Here is a 22074-nt window from a genome sequence, read left to right as displayed (position 1 = left end):
AAAGGCGTTGATATCCTTCGGTTTTATTCTTTGATATGTCTGTTGGTTAGCATTGTTTTGTGGATAAAAAAAGAATGCTTGACATTAAACTTTTTACTACTAAGGAGTTGTGGATGAAGCCCCAAACAGAAGTTCCCAATTCCCTGTCTAAATGTAGTCAGTTCTCTGCAACTGATTTACTTACAGTAACTGCCATTTGGTGTCTGTAGTAATGAAGTGATTTGTAAACAGTGAACGTTTCATTGTGTTCTCTTTGGTGTTTGTTTCTATTGCGGGTCATGTTTGTATCTTCTGATAAAGTTGTATCTACACCAGCAACGTTATAATGCCCCTATAGCCCCAAACTGTCTATTATCATAAATAAAATGCTTCACTTTATGGTGAACTAAGGCAAAGATCCATGCTTCAATAAAAATAATCAACAAAGAATGTCGAAGTTAGACTTTTCAAGCCATGCGGGCTTTACAGGAAATCATAGACCAAATTATTTTACTAAATACCTAGATTCTAATGCAAACATCAATAGTATTTTTTAATATTTAGTAGATCACACTTAACAGCACTTTGCAAATAACACAAACCAGTTCCACCTGTAAGCTTAACACGGTTGTTGGAAGAGGTCCTATTGCAAGGAAGGAAATGGGACCACAGACCAATACACACTCTCATTTGTATTTATCTGCAAACACACTATGTGATGCGTAAATCTGTGTTCCCAGGCTCTGAGGACTACAGTGCAGGAACCTGGTGATGATTCAACCACTTCCCTGGGCACCCTGTTCCAGTGCTTCACAACCCTTTCTGTGAAGAGATTTTTCCTAATGACATAAAATCTTTTTCGTTGGAAGAGACCCTTGAAATCATTGAGTCCAACCATAACCTAAATCTAGCACTAAACCATGTACCTAAGAACCTCATTTGCACGTTTTTTAAACACCTCTGGGAAAGATGACTCAACCACTTCCCCGGACAGCCTGTTCCAATGCCTGACAACCCTTTCCATGAAAAAATGTTTCCTAATGTCCGAACTGAACCTTCCCTGGCACAACTTGAGGCCATTTCCTCTTGTACTACCACTTGCTACTTGGGAAAAGAGACCAACACACTCCATGCTACAACCTCCTTTCAGGTAGTTGTAAACAGTGATGAGGTCTCCCCTCAGCCTTCGGTTCTCCAGGCTGAACAGACCCAGTTCCCTCAGCTGCTCCTCATCAGAGAGAAGCATCATGTATACAAAACCTGCTATGCTTTTATAGCATGCACAGCTACTTCTGGCTTCACAGCTACATACTGGTCTGAAGCAGAATAGTGTTTGTCACACATCCATTCTCAGCCACCTAAAATGTGCTTAATTTTTAAGAGGTTTTTGGTCAAAGGTACTTGAGCAGTGACAGAAAAAAGGAAGTGATTCAGCCTCCAATTAATCAGAACCTTGGCTTGGTCAAAATTATGCAACAGATCTCTGACAAACCTGGAAACTTACTGCAACAGCCCAGTCTCCTGCAGATGAAAACTCGCTGTACTGTTCTGGAGAATTTTGTGTGTGCTTTCAGTTATTGAAACAAGATAAAGGATCTATTCAGAGAAAGAACAGGAGGGGAAAAAATGAGGTTATTAAAGGATGTAATAGCTTAATGTTTGGGCAAGAGATTTTAAAATATTTTAATAAAAGTTTCACCCATTGAACAAACAAAAACACAAGATATAAACACTCCTATTTTTAAAGATTATTTTATTTGCCCTAATATGTCAATAGATGGGTGATATTTCAATCTAAAATGAGTGTGCAGCTAGTGTCTTGCTAGGGAATTACTTTATTTCAAAGACTTCAGATACAATGAGGCACTTAATCTGATTTCTCTTTCCAGGTAGAGACCAGTATAATCAGAGAAGCTGCTTTTCACAATTATATTTATTTCCTTTTAATAATGTATGTAATCCCCAAACACATTTCACCAGAACTCAAAACAAACTGCACATAGGCTTTTCTCAAGAAAATCATCCCCTTGGGTGGATTCCCCAGTGATGTTGTCATTTATGCTTTCCAGATTCCAGGAAGTACTTCCTTACATTTTTTTCCATTCCTCCAGCACACAAGGTAGCGCACACATACAGCATGCCCAGGGTATGTACTATTTTATTTTTCCTCCCATATGACTGAAAACAATGAGTCATCTGACATTAAATAGCTGTTAAAACATCATTATGTGCTGTGACACAGCACATAATCAATGGCAATAAGGCAGTGATGGTGCTATAAAATGTACTAATAAGCTTATCTAGTGATATAAAAATTTGGCAGGCATAAGAATGAAAACCAATGCTTTCAGCATGCCTTATAGTCTTCCTCATTTCTCCTATCAGCTTTCCAACCCACGTTCCAGGAAAATAAGGAGAGAAATGAAATAAAAGTACAGGAAGACAAAGCTCTGTTCTGCTGGAGTTCCTGGAACAACCAAAACCTGAAGTTCTCCTAATTTTGCCTAAATGTTCTTCTCATAACATTACCTTAGTGGGAGGAATAAGGCTTCACATGAACCTGACAATTCAGAGAAATGGGTAGAAATGAAGTAACACAGCAAATACAATCAAGGACAAGACATTGCCAAAGAGGTACCAGCAGAAGGTAAAAGGTACCAGCACAGTGTAAAGCTTTTTTTAAAAAAAAATGCCATTCTGCACTATATCAATAGAAGTGTTTATGGTAAAACACAGTAAATATATATCTGGCTGTCAGTGCTGGTAGACAGCAGATGTCAGCTCTTGAGCCCTTCACTTAAATACAGACTGTAAACAAGTTGGAAAGATTGCAGAGCACAGCAGCAAAAACAAGACCCTTGAAACACAAGCTTCCAGAGACAGTTTGTTTAGGCTTAAAACGAAAACATTTCAAAAAATACATGACAACAGCCATAAACATGGATCTATGTTTTATTTACTTGCTAACATTTCAGGGCAAATGTCACTGGGTGGAAATGCTGCCACTGCATCATCTCATCAGTTATCCATCAGTGGGGAATGGGGTTTGGTTATCATCAAAGCAGAAAGCCTGTGTGAGGCTCTGAAAGCCCCGCTGACGGATGCACAAACAGCAAGGTACAGCAGACAAACCTCCCTCAGTTCAGCTCTGTAGCGAGGCTTAACTAAACACAACTCAACACAACATGACAGTAACTGGAACAAGCTAGTTGTAGAGGAGAGCTACCTTAATCCTGAGCTGGTGAGGGAGCCTCAGCACCAAATGAGATCAGCAAAAGGGCTTGTCTAGCTTAAGTCTGGCCCTAAAGAGCTCTTCAAGGGCTGTTAGCAACCTGGAGCAGCAGACACCACACGACTGCTTGCAGCACATCTCCTGTGAAGGAGCAAATGGAGCACCTACCATCCGCGGGCGGTGGATCTGCTCCTGGAAGAAATGACAGAGAGATAAGCAGCTGCAAAAGGTGTATGGGTGACACGTGGGCAAACTGCCTAGTGTTCTTCTGTGTTACTGGTGTTTTATGACTGTTGCTTTTTCTTCCCCATGTCTCAATTCAGCTGACCCAGTTTGCTAGTTTGGGATGTTCCGTATGGGATGTCCATGCCAATGAGACAAGTATCAGAAGCCTGCCCACTTCCCAGCCCCTCAGCCCACCCCCGCACCCATCCTCACTGTCAGCAGCTGTTTGAGGAGGTTGAGCACTAACCAGCAGGATGATGGGAGCTCTAACCAGCTGCAAGTGCTGGGTCTGGCTTTTGAAGGTGCCTCAGAGCTTTCCTTGTGCTGCTGGAGAGCAACAGCTTCTGCTGCTCCATCCCCTGTGAGCCAGACGAGCCCACAGTCATGATGACACTGTCATGACACAACTCCAGTGGTGTGTGTGCCATTAACTAATTTCCCTCAGTAATCCTCCACAGGAGTTTTTTTAATTATCTCCAATTGTCCATATTGTTTATTCTGTATAAACTCCCCCTCCCTTTTTTTTTGTTTTGACTAAAAGCCCTCTTTTCATCCTGTTCCTACTGAGTTCAGCGCTGTATTAATTCCTGCCCTTCTCTCAGAGCTGAAGAACTGCTGCATCTTTTACCATTTTAGACAATGCTGGAAAGAAGCAACAAAAAGAACTATCAGCCTTCCCAGTGGGTCATGCTACAATGCACGCAAGAAATCAAAACCAGCTGCAGTTCATATATTTAAATACAACCATTGACACAATTAGTGTAACAAAATCCCCAGGGTGGATTACTGTACCATTCAAAATGATTTATACCTTTGTGGATTTTTCTAGCAGGAAATTCCCATGTTTGTTTCAGACTTTCTCCTCTCCCTCCTCTTTGCACAGGGTGGATAAGCACAGCTCTGTCTGTAGTATGTTACTGCGATATCTGCTTTGCTGGTCATAAAGCATTTCAGTACATCAGTGGTGACTCAACACCTTCATAAGGTAATTAATTCTAACAGAAGCTACAGATGCCCAAGTTGAGAAAAAAGACCACCTTTTTGGATAAATAAATCTATATGAGAAAGATGTCTTTCCCGAAGTAACACCCTATTAGGCAGAAGACCAGTTGTAACAAACCTCTTATTTAAGGTACAACTTCTGAAATGTTTTGACATCAAAATTTCTCAGTTTGACAATACTGAGTACTGTACTTCAGTCTGAATTCTTTTAAATTTTACTTAGGTTACTCTTAGACTCTAACAAGTGCTACCACACTAAGGAATCATTTAAGGTTTTCAAATTAATACATTGCAACAGTAAACAGCAGGTTTACAATTTTTTTTATAGTATTAATGTATAAGAACTTCCAAATGTTTTTTTTCCTACCAGTTCTAGATACAAAAACAAATCTCTAAGAATCTGAGAGGTGGGAAAACATTTTCTCCTGGGCAAGAGAGAGACCTTTAATTATGTTGGAAAATATTTATACATCAAGGACTGAAAAGGGAGATCTGTGAAGATATTTCACAACTAATTCCTACGTATTCACAAGGAAACTGATACCTCTGTATCCTTTGCGTGCCTAAATAAATAAGAAGCTGCATTCGGTCACTTGTGAGGCCCAGGCTGATAAGGGCGCTGGTGAGATCGCAGAGCTGGCAAAAATATGGTCCTTATTAAAAAAGAAGAAAAACAATTGTAAGGAAGGCTCTTGAAGTGCTGAATCAACTTGAAGTCCTTCAGAAACCTGTATTTTTACATTTATTCACGTGACTGGCATACATCCGAGTCTGATGCCTTGTGTATATACATTTCTTATGTGATTGTTGATGCCTGCTTTTTCAGATCAATTTTAGACAACAAATCCTGAGGCTTCCTCACTGGAATTTTGGGACAACCCAGCTGGGGTTTATGTAACAACCACCTCGGTGTATCCCAGCACAACAGTGCAACGAAAGCAACCACCAGGGCATGCCCTGGATGTTGTGCCACCGCTAGCCAGAGCCCACCCCACGCTCCCAGGTGTATTTTTATATTTATGTTATAGATGAATTATATTTATTTCGTGTGTGTGTACACAGATGTGAAAGGCAGGGCTGTAGTTGCCAAGGGGACTCCACGCAGCCCAGGGCCCATCAGGCCGCGCCGCTGAGGTAACGGCCGCAACGGCGCCGCCGAGCGGGAGCGCGCGCCGCCCCCGCGGCATGCTGGGACTTGTAGGCTGCGGCGGGTGCGCGCCCGGCGGGGCTGCGGGGGGGACTACGAGTCCCAGCCGCGCCCGCGCTCGCCCGCGGCCGGCAGGGGGGGGGCGGGGGAGGAGGAGGAGGAGGGGGCGGGGGCTGGCGGGCCGCCACCGCCCGCCCCGCACCCCCGGCGCTCACCTTGGGCGCGGAGGGGAGGCGGTGCGCGGCTGCGGGAGACAGCAGCGCCTCGAGGTGAGCGGAGCGTGGCCGGGCGGGTGTGGGTGAGGGAGGGAGGAAGGGAGTGAGTGGGTGAGTGCGGCGCGTGGGGCCGGCGGCGCAGAGACCCTCCTGACGGGGGTGGCCTGTCCGGGGGGCGCGAGCCCCGCCATGAGGAGTGCCGGGTCGCGGTCGCTCTCTCCCGGTGCCCGCGGCTCCGGCTTGGTCAGCCCGGGGCTGGCCTGGGGCCGGGGGGTGTCGCACGGTGCGCCTGCCTCTCACCGCGCCTTCCCCGCTGCCTTCGCCTCCTCATCCCGCGCCCTCCCTGCGGCCCCGGGGCTGCCGGAGCCCCGCGGGCGACAGCAGCGGTTTAGAAGGCGGCTGTGGAGGCGGCGGCCGCCGAGGCAGCCGGGCTGCTCTGCGCCCCCTCTGAACGCGCTTCTTGAAGCCCAGAGGCTGCCCGGCAGCAGACAGCACCCACGCTGCCGGGAGCCGCAGGGCAGATGCAAAACACCCGGCTAACTTGAAAAATAAAAAAGGGGAAACCAGAGGAAAGTTGAGATCAGTCGTTTCCTCTAACGGTGGCTGCAACCCTCTGACATTGAACTGTGAGCTCCCCGTGTGGGTCATAGCAACAGTCTGACAAGTCTTGTAATAACAAGACATAACAGCTTTGCGCTTTGTTATTAGCCTCAGCCCAAAGACCTTCAAAACCTTTCCAGAACCTTGATTGAACTAGCCCTACCTCGCCCCAGTTTTCTGGCAAATAATGAGGTTGTGGCTTGCCCCGTGTCAGTATTTTTCAACTTCTCATCTGCAAACTGTGGAAACATTTTAAACCCCTTAGATGAGATCAGTGAAAGCAACCAGGAAAAGCCAGCCAGAAATGTAAGTAGGCTTAAATTTGCTGTGCTGGTGCCCGTACTGCTATTGCAAAACTTTTAATTGTCTGAGCATTGAAATATGGTTAAAAATCATTGTCAGGATGCTTCAAAAATTTCATGTAGCCCAAACAGTTGTTGCAGCAGGCTTTTAGAGATAGTCCAATAGTAAGAAAAAGGAAAAAAAAACCTCTAAAAAATGTTGCTATTATTTCTGCTCATGACTCAACAAAATGTACATTCATAATTCTTCATATCTACCACAGGAACACAGTTGCACAGCATTGCTTTGGCTGGGGATGCCTCTTATTGAGGGTCTGGCCAATGGAATTATTTTGGCCAAAGGTTTCACAGAGGAAAACTACAATTTTTAGACAGACTTAAAAATGCCTTCTACTAAATGTACAATAGAATGTATTCTGGGTTAACAGGTGTCTTGATTTGTATTACAGAATTTTCATAAGTATGATGCTACTTTACTAGCAGCTGTAGTAATGGAAAAACTAAGGTAATTAATTGTACAGTTTCAGAAGGAAGCACATGTGGATGACTTGCACTGAAATAACTCTGTGGGGATCACCTCCCGTGTTGGTCTTCCTCAATCACGCTTTGAAATACTTGGTTTATTGTCAATTCCAAGTCTTCTCAGGACACAACAGATGTTCCAGTACTGCATTTAGCAGTACTCCTGAACTGAACTATTTTATTATTTGCCTTGCAATGTACTGTGAAACGTCCCTGAAATGGAATGGGGAAAGGGTAGAGAGACAGAGAGTGGAGTTTTGCCCATACAAAGCTGCTGTTAGTAGCTGATAAAGCATATTCATTTGAGATAGTGTTTGCCTCCATATATAAACTTGAGGGCCTTAACTCAGCAGTCTTGTACTAAAAGCTTCACTATACTTAAAGGTATATTTGTGGGGAGGAGCTGGGCCAATATTAGATTATAACCAGAATCACATTTCAGTGAAGGAAAGCTCTAAGTCCATTAAGAAAAAAAACTTGCTACTACTTCCAGACTTGGATTCTGATCACTAAATCGTATTTCTTCTGCTTAAGAAGCCTGTCCAGAGCTTATGTGGTTTGGTTTTTGTTGTTTTTTTTGTTGTTGGTGGTTGGTTGGTTGGTTTTTATTGTACTGTACAAATTCTGTGTAGGGTAAAAATTTTGTTAAAGTCTGACATACAGTTTTAAAAAGTGAAGACGACTGACCATGATTCTGGGGGAAGGGGCCTAGGAGGTGGTGAAGTCTTTAGCCTCTGCCACAAACTGAGCTCAGTTTTCTGAGCTGAGAGCTTACTAAAGTGACTGTTGGGTTTAGCCATCAGATCTTAAGACTTGAGACACTAAACAACCGTCAAGTATTGCCTTTTGTTTGGAGTCATAGATATAGCAGCCTGTCCCCAGAGATGCAATGTTTTTAGAACTTAAATATTTGAAAACCAGATGGGAAGTTGGTTATAATTTAACATAACACTAAAATCATGCAATAGTGAGGCACAGATCTAGCACATGACTGTGATACCATTGACCTAATAACTTGAGAAAGGAGAACTGAATATGTGTTTATCTGCTTTGACTCTTATAATATAAACAGACCATTATTTTCTTAAACTACTGTTTACTTGGGCCGTAGCTATAAGCCTGTGTAGGTGTGACCAAGGCTTTCATGCAGCCCATGGATTGCCTAGAAAAGCACTAAGTCCTTTGAGCTCCTTTTTCTTTCTTGATTTGTCTTATCATCTGCTAAAGTCAATCCTGGAGCTACAAGGAATTCGTGACTCTGGAGCCTGCTGCTTTTTTTGTGTCTCAGGGAAGTTTTTGCCCTGGTAAATACAAGTTTCCACTCTATGTTTGGTGGGGTTTTTTTGTTCCATGTTTTCTTTGTATTAGCGCTCCCCTACTCATGCTGTCCTAGCCATGCTGGTTTGCTCAGCTTTAACTCTGGTTTTGCCGGTCGTTACCAACCTACGGGTCAGTGTGGTTATAGCAGCTACAATTAATATTGTAAACTTGTTGGGATTGGACTGCAACCAGAATAATCTGGGGAAATAATTAGGCCCAACCTATTTCGGATTTAATAAACACCTATTAAGGCTTAGTATATAATTTTTTCCTAGTTCCCAATTTGAGTGCACAGTGACTGAAGCATTTACATTATGGAAACTTTCCTAGCAATTTCTTAAAAGTACCCAGACAGTTTCTTAAATTGTTGTCCTACATGGTAGCATCATACCTTTAGCTGAACAGTGGAAGGACAGTGGTTCTCAAAGAGTAATGGCATTACAATGACACCGTATCTGTGCATGTATGATAGATGTTGATTTGATGATTAAATCAGAGTATGCAAAATTCCTAGAAAGAGCTTATGTTACTTCAACTGTCCATTTTTACCACACTAACATTAACACAGGGAAAAAGCCAGAAAGTTTTTTGTTCCTATGTGCTAATTATGCCATATTTTCTTGAACATTGAAATGGGTTGCTTTACTTCACAGCTCGAGGTTCAGTAGCTTTCATGAGTCCCCTCATTTCTTCATGCTAGTTGCTTTTTTTCTGAGTAGCTTTATACAAGGATATTTTGGTGTCTCACAGGCATTTCCCCATGTTTTTCTGTCTGATTGCTTGGTAGATCTGTAACTTTTAGCACAAGAAGACCGTGCTGAAGATAAATTCTTAAGCTCAAATCACCCTATTGATTTCCAGGCTAAGTTAAATGAATGTGTTTCCTTCTCTAGATCTGTTAGCCAGCAATGTTGTCCTGCTAGGTAGTATTTCTTGATGGTCATTCTTAATACATCTTCAAGACCTGCTGTTACTACTGTTTTAGAATTGGTCATCTATAAATGTTTGTTGTTCAGAAGTACAGCAGCAGCACATCCAGGTCTTGTTGGTATTTCCCGTGTCCAGATAATGAGAGAGTCTGTTTGTCTATAGCTGTGTCAAATATTCCCTTGGGATCTTTAATACGAAGATATGGCAGTAAGTTTGTGCAGGCAGTTGAATGCATTTTGCAAAGCCGTTACATTTATAAGATTTAGATTTTATTAATGATTGTAACAGTACATCTATGAATAACTGGCCTATGAGGGAACTTGGACTACTATTTTCAAAGATTTGCATTAACTGTTTTGTTTTGTGCAGTAGCAAGTTGGGAAGACCTTCAAGGTGACTAACAATAGTGTGATTGCCTTCTTGGAAGTTGTGTGACAATGAATCTGTATTTTTACAGCCTGCGCGGAGTCTCTCTTTCTTTAGCCTTCATTGATATATTCTTACTAGTTTTGCATAGGTGGCAGATTAAGTTTTGCTACTTGGCTTCAGCTGTTGCCCAGCATTTTGTATGTCCAGTTTTCTTTGGGTTCTTGAGTTGTTAAGGGTTTAATAGATTTTAATCTATTAATATAAAACCTGAGATTCTGACGCCTAGACTGGGCTACAGCTAAGGTCAAACTGCTCATTTTCATTTATATTATAGAAATCAGGTTCTGAGGCACAACTGGGACTTTTGAGAACTCTTCAGAAAACCTCTTAGGATAAAGCATGGACAGAACTTTCCAAGCCAAATCAAAGATTGTAGTTTCTGTCATTTGAAACATCCCTGTTGGAGTTCAGTCTGTTGGGGCCAGACCAAATTAAGGATTGAGCTAGATAGGCTTTAGAAAATCTCAATTTTGAACACCTGATTTTCATGGAGCAGAATTTAAAACTCCCTGTACCATCTAGAAGAAAGCTTGGATTGCTACTCTCAGGTGCTCACAGGGAACAGTGCTGGTTCTTGTCCTCATGGAGCTCTGCCAAGCTCAGACATGTCTACAGAGTCATGTCAGGAGCAAAACCACAGATCTTTCATAGATACAAGTGTCCATAACATCATCTCTAAAAACTGAAATTTTGCTGCTGCTGTCATACCTCTATGGCACAGCATGGTTAAAGTGCTTTCCCAGAAAAAAATAGACCTGAGTTCAGTTACCACTTCACCATGCTGGGATTTGAGGCTGCATCTCCTGCTTTACTAGCTTACTGCCATAGCTTTGACATCACATTGTTTTCTGAGCCTTTCAGGCTTACTATTTATTTATCCTCTGTCTCTGGTCCATTTCATTGTTCAGTTTGGAAGTTTGAAGTATACTTCTTGCTTGCTTGTTTTCAATTGTGTAGTATGTGTTTCTGTTTTAATTTCTTTGCTGGTTGCATGTTTAAAATCGATGCTTATGATCTTTTTGCACTGTGACATTTCAGTGCTATATGTTGCTGTATTTGTGTCCACAGAGCTGAACAGGTGACCTGAGTCTGTAACTTACTACAGATGTAGTGAGTTTGATTTTCTTTTTCCATACTTTCTGGTGACATTTGGTTTTTTCTGCATATGTGTTTCTAAGGAAGGAAGGTGCTCACAAGAAGTAGTTACCAGAAAATTACTCAATGAACCCTTCTTCATTCCATTTGATGATCCTCAGCTCAGGCACCCTTGTTGCTCTTCCAGTTCCTTTGTTGTGGCACACTGTTTTACTGTTAGCTGTTGCAGGAATCTATTCATGCTGGGTTGTTTTGCCAAACACACTTGAAGAGCCAGTTGGAGAACTCTTTGCCCCTACAGACCTGTTTGAACCACTGTGACTGACATCTTTACAAGTCTGATATAGATGATGGTTTGGTAGGTGGATTTTCAGCTTTACTGCATGCTTGGATAATGAACACCACTACTCTCTTAGTCTTCTTTGCAGAATATACGTATCTTCAGTTCTACCTGGTAAATGCCACTGATTTATGAAGACTTCACCAACGCAGATGAAAATCCCGTGCTTCAATAACCTGGTATAATTAAAGTATAACAGCAGGGACATGAGCCTGGTCGGTTGTTTTGTCATTCCTGTACTCTGTCGTGTAGAACCTTCAACATACAAACAGTGCCAGCCAGTAACTAGCATCAGTCCAAAGTGATTTCTATATATTGTCCATCTTATGTGATTGCTCTGTTTGGGATAGTGGAGTTATTTCTTTAGCTGTATGTAGGTTAGTCTTTTTACTTGTGTAGATAAGAACAGACACAGGGCTGTCGCACGTTAAAATGTGAGCTCTCTCATTAGCCACAGAAGAAATACGAAGCCATAAGATGAGCCTGCAAATAAAGCAGGGGATTGCCGTGAAATACTTACCAGAGAAACTTCTCTACATGTTCATTTTGCTTATGTAAGTTTTAAATATTTCAAGGAAAATCAGTATTAGCCTGTGTTTGCTGTGCACTCGTGGCCTTTACATGTAACCTCAGCACTAAGATGTTGAGGAAGGCCATTCCTACTGGCTGGCAATCACCTTCAGAACATGAAGCAACACCCTTAAGCAGCCTGTTCTGCAGAGGGACAAATCCTTTCATAAAATATTAGGAAGAGTCTCGTAGAGGATCCTTGGAGACATTTCAAAACCTCATATTAGTTAAGTAAGGTAGTTACTTCATGCCTTGTTTTCAGCAGTGAAACTGAACTATAAATTTATAATCACATCCTAGACCTCTCTTCTTCCCTCACCCTACTCCAGTTATTTCTTCCTGAGACCACACTGTGTTTTGCAATCCTTCAGCTTCCCCTGTGGATTGAGAGGTTTGCACTGTAAACACGATGACTGAAACTATACTGGTTATAAATAACAGCCTTCTGCTTTTTTTTTTCTTTTGTTTATTTTTAGCTTGATGCAGCACTTGAGAGGTTAGTGCTGTGTGTAAACAACATTGATGAAGCAGACACAGAGGGGTATGACTCTTTAGGTGGCTTCTCTGCTGAAGGAAGTGTATCGTGTAATTTCTCCCTTCAGCACAGACACTTGTTTGATGTCTGCTTGTTCCACTTTGCTAGAAAAGATGAACCAGCTGCTGGAGGTCACATGAACTATAGATGTTGTTCTGAGTTAGCTTGGTGTGTATGCATGATCTTGATTTATGATCTCTCATCATCAACTGGAGCTTTACAATGAGGACTGCTCCAGCAAAGTTGTTGACAGTGCATCTTGGCAGTGGATTGTCTCTGGAAAAATGAAGCTAGCTAATGATTACGTGGCCCTGAAGGGTTGTACGTCCTTTGTCAGTTGGGTTAAACAGACAAAAGTGTCATTAGCCATGGTACCATTCTCATTAACTTATCCGATTCCACTGTCACTAGCTACTGTTTCAAGATTTCAAAAGGGGTGAGGATGGCAGATTCAGACCCAAGGTCACTAAAGCCACAGAAAGCAGAAATAAGAATGATCATATTTGCATGGGTTCTCATGGACATCACAGTGTTTACACTAGAAACTGAAGCCATCTCTTAGCTATATCTGGCAGGGAAGGAGACCAGTGTTCTGCTTCTCAAAGTGCTCCAGGTGTTTATTTTATGTGGAACTGATAAAACAACTCCTTAATCATAACAGGTTCTCAAAATATTATCTCGTTGAAAACAAACATAAGATTGCTGGTTGATAAGAGATACCATTTAGATACTAATGAAGTCATTAATCCACAGAGTAAATCTTTAGAGGCTATTTGGCAAGGAACATGAAATATAAAATACCCCTTATCAGTTACGCTATCTTTTTTTTTAATATAGGTCTTATTTGTGACCATTTTCTGAGATGGTGATCTCTGTGCCTCACATGTTGCTTTTATGCCATTTTCGGTGGATAAGGTCAGTTTATTAGAGGGAAATGTATCATACTGAATCTAACAGCCTAAGGAAGGTGAGGCTTCTGCTGCTCCATATCCCCAGGTCCAATCCGGATGAAGGCTGAAGATGTATCCCCAGCAGGCACACACACGCAGAGCACACGTTTACATGTATACATGGCAACTGCACGGATTGCAGACAGACAGCACTGACAGCCTCGTCCTCCTCCCCACTCTGACTGAGCAGGATGGAGGTCCACCAGTGAAAACATATATACATATATAGAGATACACATATGTATATATAGAGATACACATATGTATGTATGTACAAGGTGGATCACTTCAGCACCTGGCCTCAGACACTCAGTCTGCCCAGTAGCTTGCTCCTTCATCCCAGTGTGCCCAGTTGCTGGCAGCTGGGTAAATGAACCTTCAAGGCCGTAGACCCACTCCAGTTGCTGGTACCAGCCATCACATGTACATACACATAGCTGGGCTGGACGGGGCTCTGAGCAACCTGATCTAGTTGAAGATGTCCCTGCTCATTGCAGGGACTTGGACTAGATGACCTTTGAAGGTCCCTTTCAACCCAAACTATTCTATGATTCTTGAGTCCCTTAGCTGGCCCTCCTGTGCTGGTTGTCTGGACTTCTGGAGAGGAAGGAGCCTTTGATGGTCTGATGGTTCCTGTGATGGACCTGGGAGTAGCCCAGCAGGGTATTATCCAGGATCTCCACCCTGCCGTTGTCTCTCAGAGCTACTCTGTGGGTGTGCAGAGGAGCTTTTGTCACACAACCCAACAGAGTTTATGTAGCCATCTCTCTGTGTGGAGTGGAAATTTTGCCTAAAAGTTGTATAGGAATTCAAGGTCCTGTTTTGTTTGTTTGTTGTTTTGTTTCGTTTTTGTTTTCTTCCAAAGGTTCTCCAGAAAGCCTCCAGGAGTGCATTTCTTAGCTTAAGACTTACGGAAGGAAAATTCTATTTGCTTCACAAATTATTTTGAGATTTGTGAAGCTTTATATGAGGGCTTCTGTTCTGAGCCATCTATTCATTAGTGGATTTAGTAGGAGTAGTGGAGAAAGAATGAGGATAAGCACAGTCCAAGAAAACCAGAACACATTCCTTATGACCCCACCCAATCACTTTACACCTTTGTGTTTGTTTAAAAAAACAAAAAATCTTCAGTTCCGCCTTGGTATAATTTTGTAATCACTCAAGGTGATAAGTGGTAGGGCATAGGGCACTGGGGGAAAAGGCCAGAGAGGAAAGAAGTAAATGAGAAAAGATGGGGTTCCTAAAGTCACTGCAATTTTTTGGTCTAGCCTCTTCAGACAGTAGGAACAGACCTTGCAGTAACTCTGCTCTTCAAGTGTACATTGAGGAGAACATCTTTTATATAGAGTGGCAGTATTTCCACCAGCCCTTTGGCTGATGGCAATCACCTGTGTTTGTACTCTTAAAGATACAAAATACTCCAGAAACTTTGCAGTTCATGATCAAGCTTGAGATTCCCCAGCACAGATGCATTTTTCTACTATAACACTATATCAGTACTGTCCACCTGTGCTTTTCCACTATTTAAAGTGACTCCGTGCTTGGTCACCAGGAGAAAATTCTTTCTTTTCAAACAGGCAAGTCAGTGGATCTGCAACTGACTTTTCCCTGTTGCATTAGTTCATTGAGATACATTCAGCTTAGATACACAAAGGTAGGAGCAAAAGTGCCCCATTTTGTAATTATAAACTTACTAAAGCCTCAATAGTCACACAGTACACTATTCTTCATGTCTGTCTTTTTTTTCTTTCTCCTCATAGTCATATTTTGAATCTAAGGAACAGTAGCCAAATCATTGTCCTTATACATTTTTATGACTGCATTCTAATTTGTGTGGACTGGCTACAAAAATGTCCTCTACAAGAATCAGTGTATATGGCTTGACAGCCCGGCTTTATCATCTAAGAGTGGGAAGAGAAAGTATTTGATTATTAGTGATAGTGTTACAAGCTGATGTTTGCTGCTTTTTTTTTTTTTCTAACACCTTCAGTTTGATAATAGCAGTAAAGACATAAGAACAGGCCTTTATCAGTCAGATAAAGAATCACCAGCTCTTAAGTCTTTTGCATACAGCTTTTAACTACTTCAACTCAACTCTTATCTGACTGATAAGGTTAATGGCAGTGTTTCTTATAGCTTTTTAATTTTATTCTTGCTGTGAAGTTCAAAGGTTGTCCAAGAGCAGTATTCCACTACTAGGTAAGACTCAGATGTCCAGAGATCACCTTTCTCTTCCTTTGGATAAAGGTCTAGGAGTTTTCAGAAATCATAGTGGTAAGCTTTGTCTTCATGAAAAGACACTACCTACTTTTGCTCTTCTTTGAGCATGCTGGGGGTGAAGGAGAAGGAGATATCCAAGGCTTGGAAATTTGGCTATTGGCAATTTGTGTTGGAGAGACTCTTCAAGCAGTCATGAAATGCTGCCATTTTAGTACTTTATTGAAAATGCGTACCACCTGTTATAAACACAAGCATCTCAATCCTTGCTCTGTGTATGCTTTTGCAGAAGAGATGGATGATATTAAAGATTTTAATCTTCATGGTATTATCTACAGCTTAGTATTCAAATGATCATCAGAGAGCGTGGTTTTGCAGGGCTGTGTTGTGGTTCAACCCCGGTCAGCAGCTCAGCCCCACGCAGCTACTTGCTTTGCTCCTCCCCAGTGGCATGGGGGAGCAAATCAAAATGGCAAAAGTGAGAAGACTCATGAGCTGAGATAGAGACAATTTAATAGGTAAAGCAAAAGCCATGCATGCAACCAAAGCAAAACAAGGAATTAATTTACTACTTCCCATGGGGAGGCAGCTCTTCAGCCATCTCCAGGAAAACAGGGCTCCGTCATGTGTCACAGTTACTCAGGAAGACAAGTGCCGTCACTCCGAATGTTCCCCCCTTTCTTCTTCTGCCCCCAGCATTACATACATGTCATATGGTATAGAATATCCTTTCAGTCAGTTGGGGTCAGCATCCCAGCTGTGTCCCCTCCTAACCTTTTGTGCACTCCCCACCTTCTTATTACAGGCAAGTATGAGAAGTGGAAGTCATTGGCTGCTTAGCAACAAGTAAAACATCAGTGCGTTATTAACATTATTCTCATACTAAATCCAAAACCCAGCACTGCGCCAGCTACTAGGCAGAAAATTTACTCTATTCCAGCAGAAACCAGGACGGGCAGTTAAGAAGAAGTCAGTGACATGACGTGGAAAACAGAAAACTATGCATCCAGCTATAGTTTTGGAGTAGATTTAGGACCTCTTAAAGGCATGGGATTTGTCCTCTGTGTTCTGGTATCTGCTGTGAACTATCACTAAACACAAGATCCTGTCCTCTCTCAGGTTTACTTTTGTGTTAGATGATTCTCATAATTCAGTGCAGGGTAACTTCCTTGTTCAAACAGAATCAGAAGTACTCAATATATAGTTTAAAGACCTTCAGACTGAATGATGTTGAAACTTGGGTTGTGACCTCTGGTAATATTTCAGACTAACGCCATAATCTGGATAATCGATTTGGAGTTGAGCCCTGTTTGGTCATCAAATACATCTGTATCATTTATTTCACCATGGCAAACAGAGACAAGGCTGAACTTCTGTTGTTCTGTATATTCTTGTAGTACTTGGAAGAGTCTGAGCATGTATACAGAAATGAGAAAAGAACTGGAGATCTTAAAACCCCTCCATGTCCAGGTTTACATTACGAACTTGTGTGGCTCTTCCAAATACGCCTCTTACAGGCAAGTTTTGGATATCTTATTTTATGCAATAAAGCTGAAGTAAATTTTGAATGTGGAATAATACATTCTAATTTCAGTAAAAATATCCTTTCATGACTGACTATGTAGGGAAAATGTTGCATACAAAATAATGAGAACTGAAGAGATGCCAGGCTGCGTCTGGCCTAAGACATAAAGAACAGCGAGCCCTGAGTGGAAAATTCCAGCACCTCCATCAGACTGAAGGCTTAGGTAGCAATATTGGTATTTTGCTGCTGGGCAGACTGTATTTGCTGAATCAGAATGTGGGACCAGTCATGATTAGCTTTGTCTGAGTATTTAGGTGGCAGTTTGTTTAATTTCTACATGGTAACCCTTTTCTAGGGAAGTAATGATGTGCAGCTTAAAACTAAAGACCTCTGAGTTAGCTTCCTTGGTTGAAGGCAAACACATGCTTAAGCGACTTGCTGGACTTGAGCCCAAGGGCCTTGTACACAATTATGGCTCTGTTTCCTATTGCACTCACGTTCTGTCATCAAATGTAGCGCTAGCCAGCATCTCTGTGTAACGATATAGCAGTCCTGTCGTTTTGCTCATAACTTGGAGTTATGTTTCTTGTCCTGTATTTCTAGAAGCGGCCAACACAGAGCAAAGGAATTAACAGAGTATGTTAAGATGTTTATGGCACTGAATCACACAGACAAATAGATGTTTGCAAACCTTCTGGCTAGTTTTAAAATTGTGTACATCTCCTGATTCCTGTTTTAGTGGGTGCAGGACTGAGAATAACCGTAAGTGGCACATCCACTAAAAGAATAACTTTTTGAAAGCAATGAATTGTGCATCCTTGAGATGCTGTCTGGAAAAAGAAGCTTCTGAAACACAGGAGAAAGCAGGTGGATGGATGCAGGAAGCAACTGACTATCTGGAAGAAAGAAGTGGTTTTCTCAGTGTTAAAATTTGAGTTCTGTCTTTTGGAGATGGATGTGACAGTGAGTAAGCAGGAAGTAACTCAGCAATACAGTAGTTGTGCTTTAACACTGACGTTTCCTTTAAAAACTGATGGAAAATTCAGGCAACCATAAATATAATCTTCCAATATTGTTTCTGCAATTGTTTACAGAGTAATTAATGCAAAAACTTTCTTTACCCAAGAGAAGCATAAATTTATGACTTACATATGGTAAAGATTGTGAGAGTGGTTTATTTACTTACTGCTGTTACAGACTATCTACTTAGTGCTTTAAACTGCTTTCACAGTTCTTGTCACTAACTTGTCAAAATACATTATTTGAAAGGAAATGCCAAATCTGAGGTTAAAAAAAGTAACCAAACTTATTTTGTTTGCAACCGTGTTTTCCAGTGGAGACTGTGGAACTGTTCTTCCTTGGCTTCTCCTCCGTGAAATCAACTATGGAACATGCTCAAGAACATGAAGCACATCTTGAGCAAACCCAGAGGTATTGTGTGGAAAGACCAATATATAACCAAGAGCTCTTGCAAGGACAGCTGCACAGACGAGAAAGAACACCTCAGACTTTAAGGCAGAAGATTGCACATTCTTGTCGGTAGGGCTTTTTTGTCTTTATCGTATTGGTTAGAAATATTGCACTTCTTAATTGATTTATGCACATAACTGGTAATGTCTTCAAAGAAACGTTCAAAGCAGTAGTTCTACTTTGATTATTCAGTAAGACTGTGATGGAGTTGTATGTTTTTGTATGTCAATATATTACAAAATGTTGAATTGTTTTCATCAGGCTGCAAAGGAAAAACATGCAGCATAGGAATGTGAAGTATTAGGCAAATCATGTGACATGAATTCATAAGACCTAGAAAAATATCTCTCCTTTTTATGTGGAAATACTTAAGACCAAATTTGTGTTTCACATGATCCTTTCATGGAAGAAGAATGGAGATGTATTACAGCTGTGCAGAAATCTAAATTATTAGTCTAATAAGGACTTACTAGAGGCATTCTGTAATTTTGAATTGCCTTGAAACTGAAGTATCATCTGGTTAGACAGGAAACGCTTTTAACTGTGCAACTCTTGCTCTGTGGTACCACAGGACAGTGAAGAGAAACTTAGTTGCATTTATCCATGCTTCATTTGCAGAGCTGATTGAAGTTCTTGCTAGAACCTTGTTCTGCAAGACAACAAATGATTTCTGCTTGTCTATGAAATATTCCTGTTCACATGATTTGACATTTGGAGATTTGTTTTGGTTAATTGAATGACAATTCTAATGGTAATGGCACCTAATTCCACCTCAAAAAACTTATCTGTCCTGAATAAAATATATGCAGATCAAAATCTTCCTGAGCTGTGACATCTTGTGATTCAATCTGCTTAAACATGGAGAAGTGTAGATGACTCTAGTTTCTCTCTCACTTGTAGCAATAAGCTTCTTCACTATCCAGTTTAGTCCCACGAGATTCAGAAATGTTAACAAATCTCTGCACTTCTCTTGCAGTTCCCCTAAACAGAAAAGCATTTATGTGATCCCAGTGTTATATTTTTACCTAAGGTTAAGCTTTCTTACCACACACAGTACAATCAAAGTATGATGCATGGCAGTACTGCATAGAGATATTTATTTCCTGGCTCTATTCATTTGTCCTGAGTCAGGATTTCAAAAGGTTAATAACTCTGCTAAGAGACATGAGGATCAGTGTTGCTGGCTTCAGTGCCTTGCCTTTCAGGGTAAAGGGTTATGTTCTTAAATAGCCTTGAAAGTAGCCTATCGGTGCCAGTGATTGCAACTAGCATTAGTAAAGTAATACTTTTAAGAAAATATCATAATAATATTAAAAAGTATAAAGCATGCAAATAGTAAATTAAAATAGGAAAAAGCATCACAAGGTACTTTCATAAGTGAAAACCGCTATCAGAAAGCAAGTTATCCTCAGGAAATCATTACTGGGAATGATCTTAGCAAAGTGTTGTGTGACTGCTCAGTCGTGCATGGACTTGAACAGTTCCACTTCCCACTGACGTCCAGCTTCACAAGGTTGACTCTCTTCTCCAGTTCCATAAGATTTGTAAACAGCAACCAACATGTGATAAATGGCTAAAATAACTGGAGTCATAGTTGTTTGTGCATGAGCTTTGTCTAGAAATTACTGCCTTTAATTGAGTTGTTTCCCTGCACAGGGATGAAAAGCTTTTTTTTTTTGACCCATTTGTCCCCTGCAAGTGTCTAACTTTTTTTCTTCTGGTTTGTGTTTTCAGTTGTTCTTCTAAGAAAGCCAAATCTCATCTTTACAGTTTCTTACCAATTTTAAAATGGCTTCCCCGCTACCCAGTGAAGGAATACTTATTAGGAGACATTATCTCAGGTATAAGCACTGGGGTTATGCAGCTTCCTCAAGGTAAGTATATTTCTGGATTTATTTATCCTCTTCTTTGCTTTTTTTTTTGTGTGCTCTTTCGTGTTAGCTCTTGACTGTCTGAACAGGCGCTCATGAGAACAGGATGTGTATTTCGGGGTGTGTGTGGAGATGAATAGAACATTCTGCAGACTAGCCCATAATGATGATTCCCTTAAAACTGCAAGTCAGTGATATGCAGCAAACTGATGAAAACTTAACTCTCTGATCAATACCAACAGCTATCCATGACATACCAACTTTTCACAGTTTAACCTTTTGCTGAATGCACCCAATTGTTTTCTTATCTCCTCATCCCAAAAGTTGTAGCAAACTTCCTAGTAGCACTAGTAGCTACTAGTACCTAGTAGCTCTATCTAATAGACATATAGACAAAATGTTTCAGGAGAGCAACCAGAGAAGAATCTGCAAGCAATCAGACTGATCCCACTTTTTCTCTTAAGGCCAGAATTTACTGGTTTAAGCTGGAACCGTAGTAGTGGGCAGTGATTTACATGGTGGAAATAAATCAAAAGTATCTTCTGTGACAAGACTGCAAATCTGTGGAATTTCTAATAAATTACTTGGAAGTTTCATCACAAATGGAGCTTGGCCCTGAAGCAGGAGCAATCTCTGTAGAAGATGAAGAGAAAGCCAGTGGTTCAGCTCTTGGTGACCGAACCAGTGGAATCTTCCGTTCAGCCTGACACCTTACTGTCACCAGTTTCAGAACTGCTATGGGGTTAGAAAGGCACAGCATTTTTACAGCAGTATTATAATGGGGTGTCATCACTTCTCTGGAAATGGCAGCTTCATGATAGCTGACACCATCCCAGTAGATTTTCCCAGGAGGTCTCAGAGTAGAGAGAATTCTTGAATTTGAGCAGAGCCCAGTCCAGAGAAGTCCTCATGTAAGGGTAATGTAATTGGGCATGTATGTGTACTTGTACTTTGGTTTATTTCATATTTCTGCCTCACTCATTTCACTTTAGGCTAAGGCAGGTCTGACTAATTAATCTGTAAATCCAAGAAGCCTAGATTTTAATAGGTGGTAATCCATTAAAGCAATGGAACACCCTAACTTATTCTTTGCAGTTAATTTCTTTATTTATGTAGCTTCCTGGTTTTGTGCAATTTTTTATCATTAAGGTTATTTTTTTCTTACACAAATATAAACATCAGCCTATCATAAATTGATAAGTAATGTGGTTAACTGTCAGGCAAATCTGTCATATGCTAGGCACAGACATTATTGCTTGTATATTGAAACACAGTTTACATGGTGACAGGATAAGGACACTGAAATTTAAGCAGTCAGCAGTGAACTTTATACTTAATTTTGTAACCTTGTTTTAAACTAAATATTATTTTTTCCTTTGATGACTGCAGACATGCCCTTGAACTGATCCTAATCTTTCCCTTTCTAAAAAGACAAAAGTTGAACCTTAGTTTTTCTGCAATGGATGTAATTATGGCAAGCATGAGTTCAAATAAGCCTGGGAATCATTCCAGGCAGAACTACAATGACCAGGGTGTTTAAGCTGTGAACTCCTGTCATGCCAATATCTCTTTATTTCTTTGGCACTGACAGCCTTTAA

The 22074-nt window shown here is 41.1% G+C and overlaps 1 protein-coding gene across 4 annotated transcripts in view; it reads left to right on the top strand.

The window, feature by feature from the left end:
* The first annotated feature begins 5770 nt into the window (after window positions 1-5770).
* The window catches only part of SLC26A5 (solute carrier family 26 member 5), a 35059-nt gene continuing 18755 nt past the window's right edge, over window positions 5771-22074 (top strand). For 3 of the 4 annotated variants that reach the window (XM_080356849.1, XM_080356848.1, XM_080356846.1), the window contains exons 1-3: window positions 5771-5854; window positions 18470-18674; window positions 20340-20479. In XM_080356849.1, the coding sequence (XP_080212975.1) occupies window positions 18520-18674; window positions 20340-20479 (295 nt within the window). In that variant the 5' untranslated portion in view covers window positions 5771-5854; window positions 18470-18519. Of the gene's footprint in view, window positions 5855-6679; window positions 6707-11414; window positions 11554-18469; window positions 18675-20339; window positions 20480-22074 lie in introns of those variants that run through there. The other variant, XM_080356847.1, reaches the window with a different exon arrangement.

Source organism: Nesoenas mayeri (genome assembly GCF_963082525.1).
Source record: "Nesoenas mayeri genome assembly, chromosome: 1".
Lineage (NCBI taxonomy): Eukaryota > Metazoa > Chordata > Aves > Columbiformes > Columbidae > Nesoenas > Nesoenas mayeri.
Note: the sequence above shows the minus strand (reverse complement) of the source record. Positions and strands in the feature narration are given on the sequence as shown.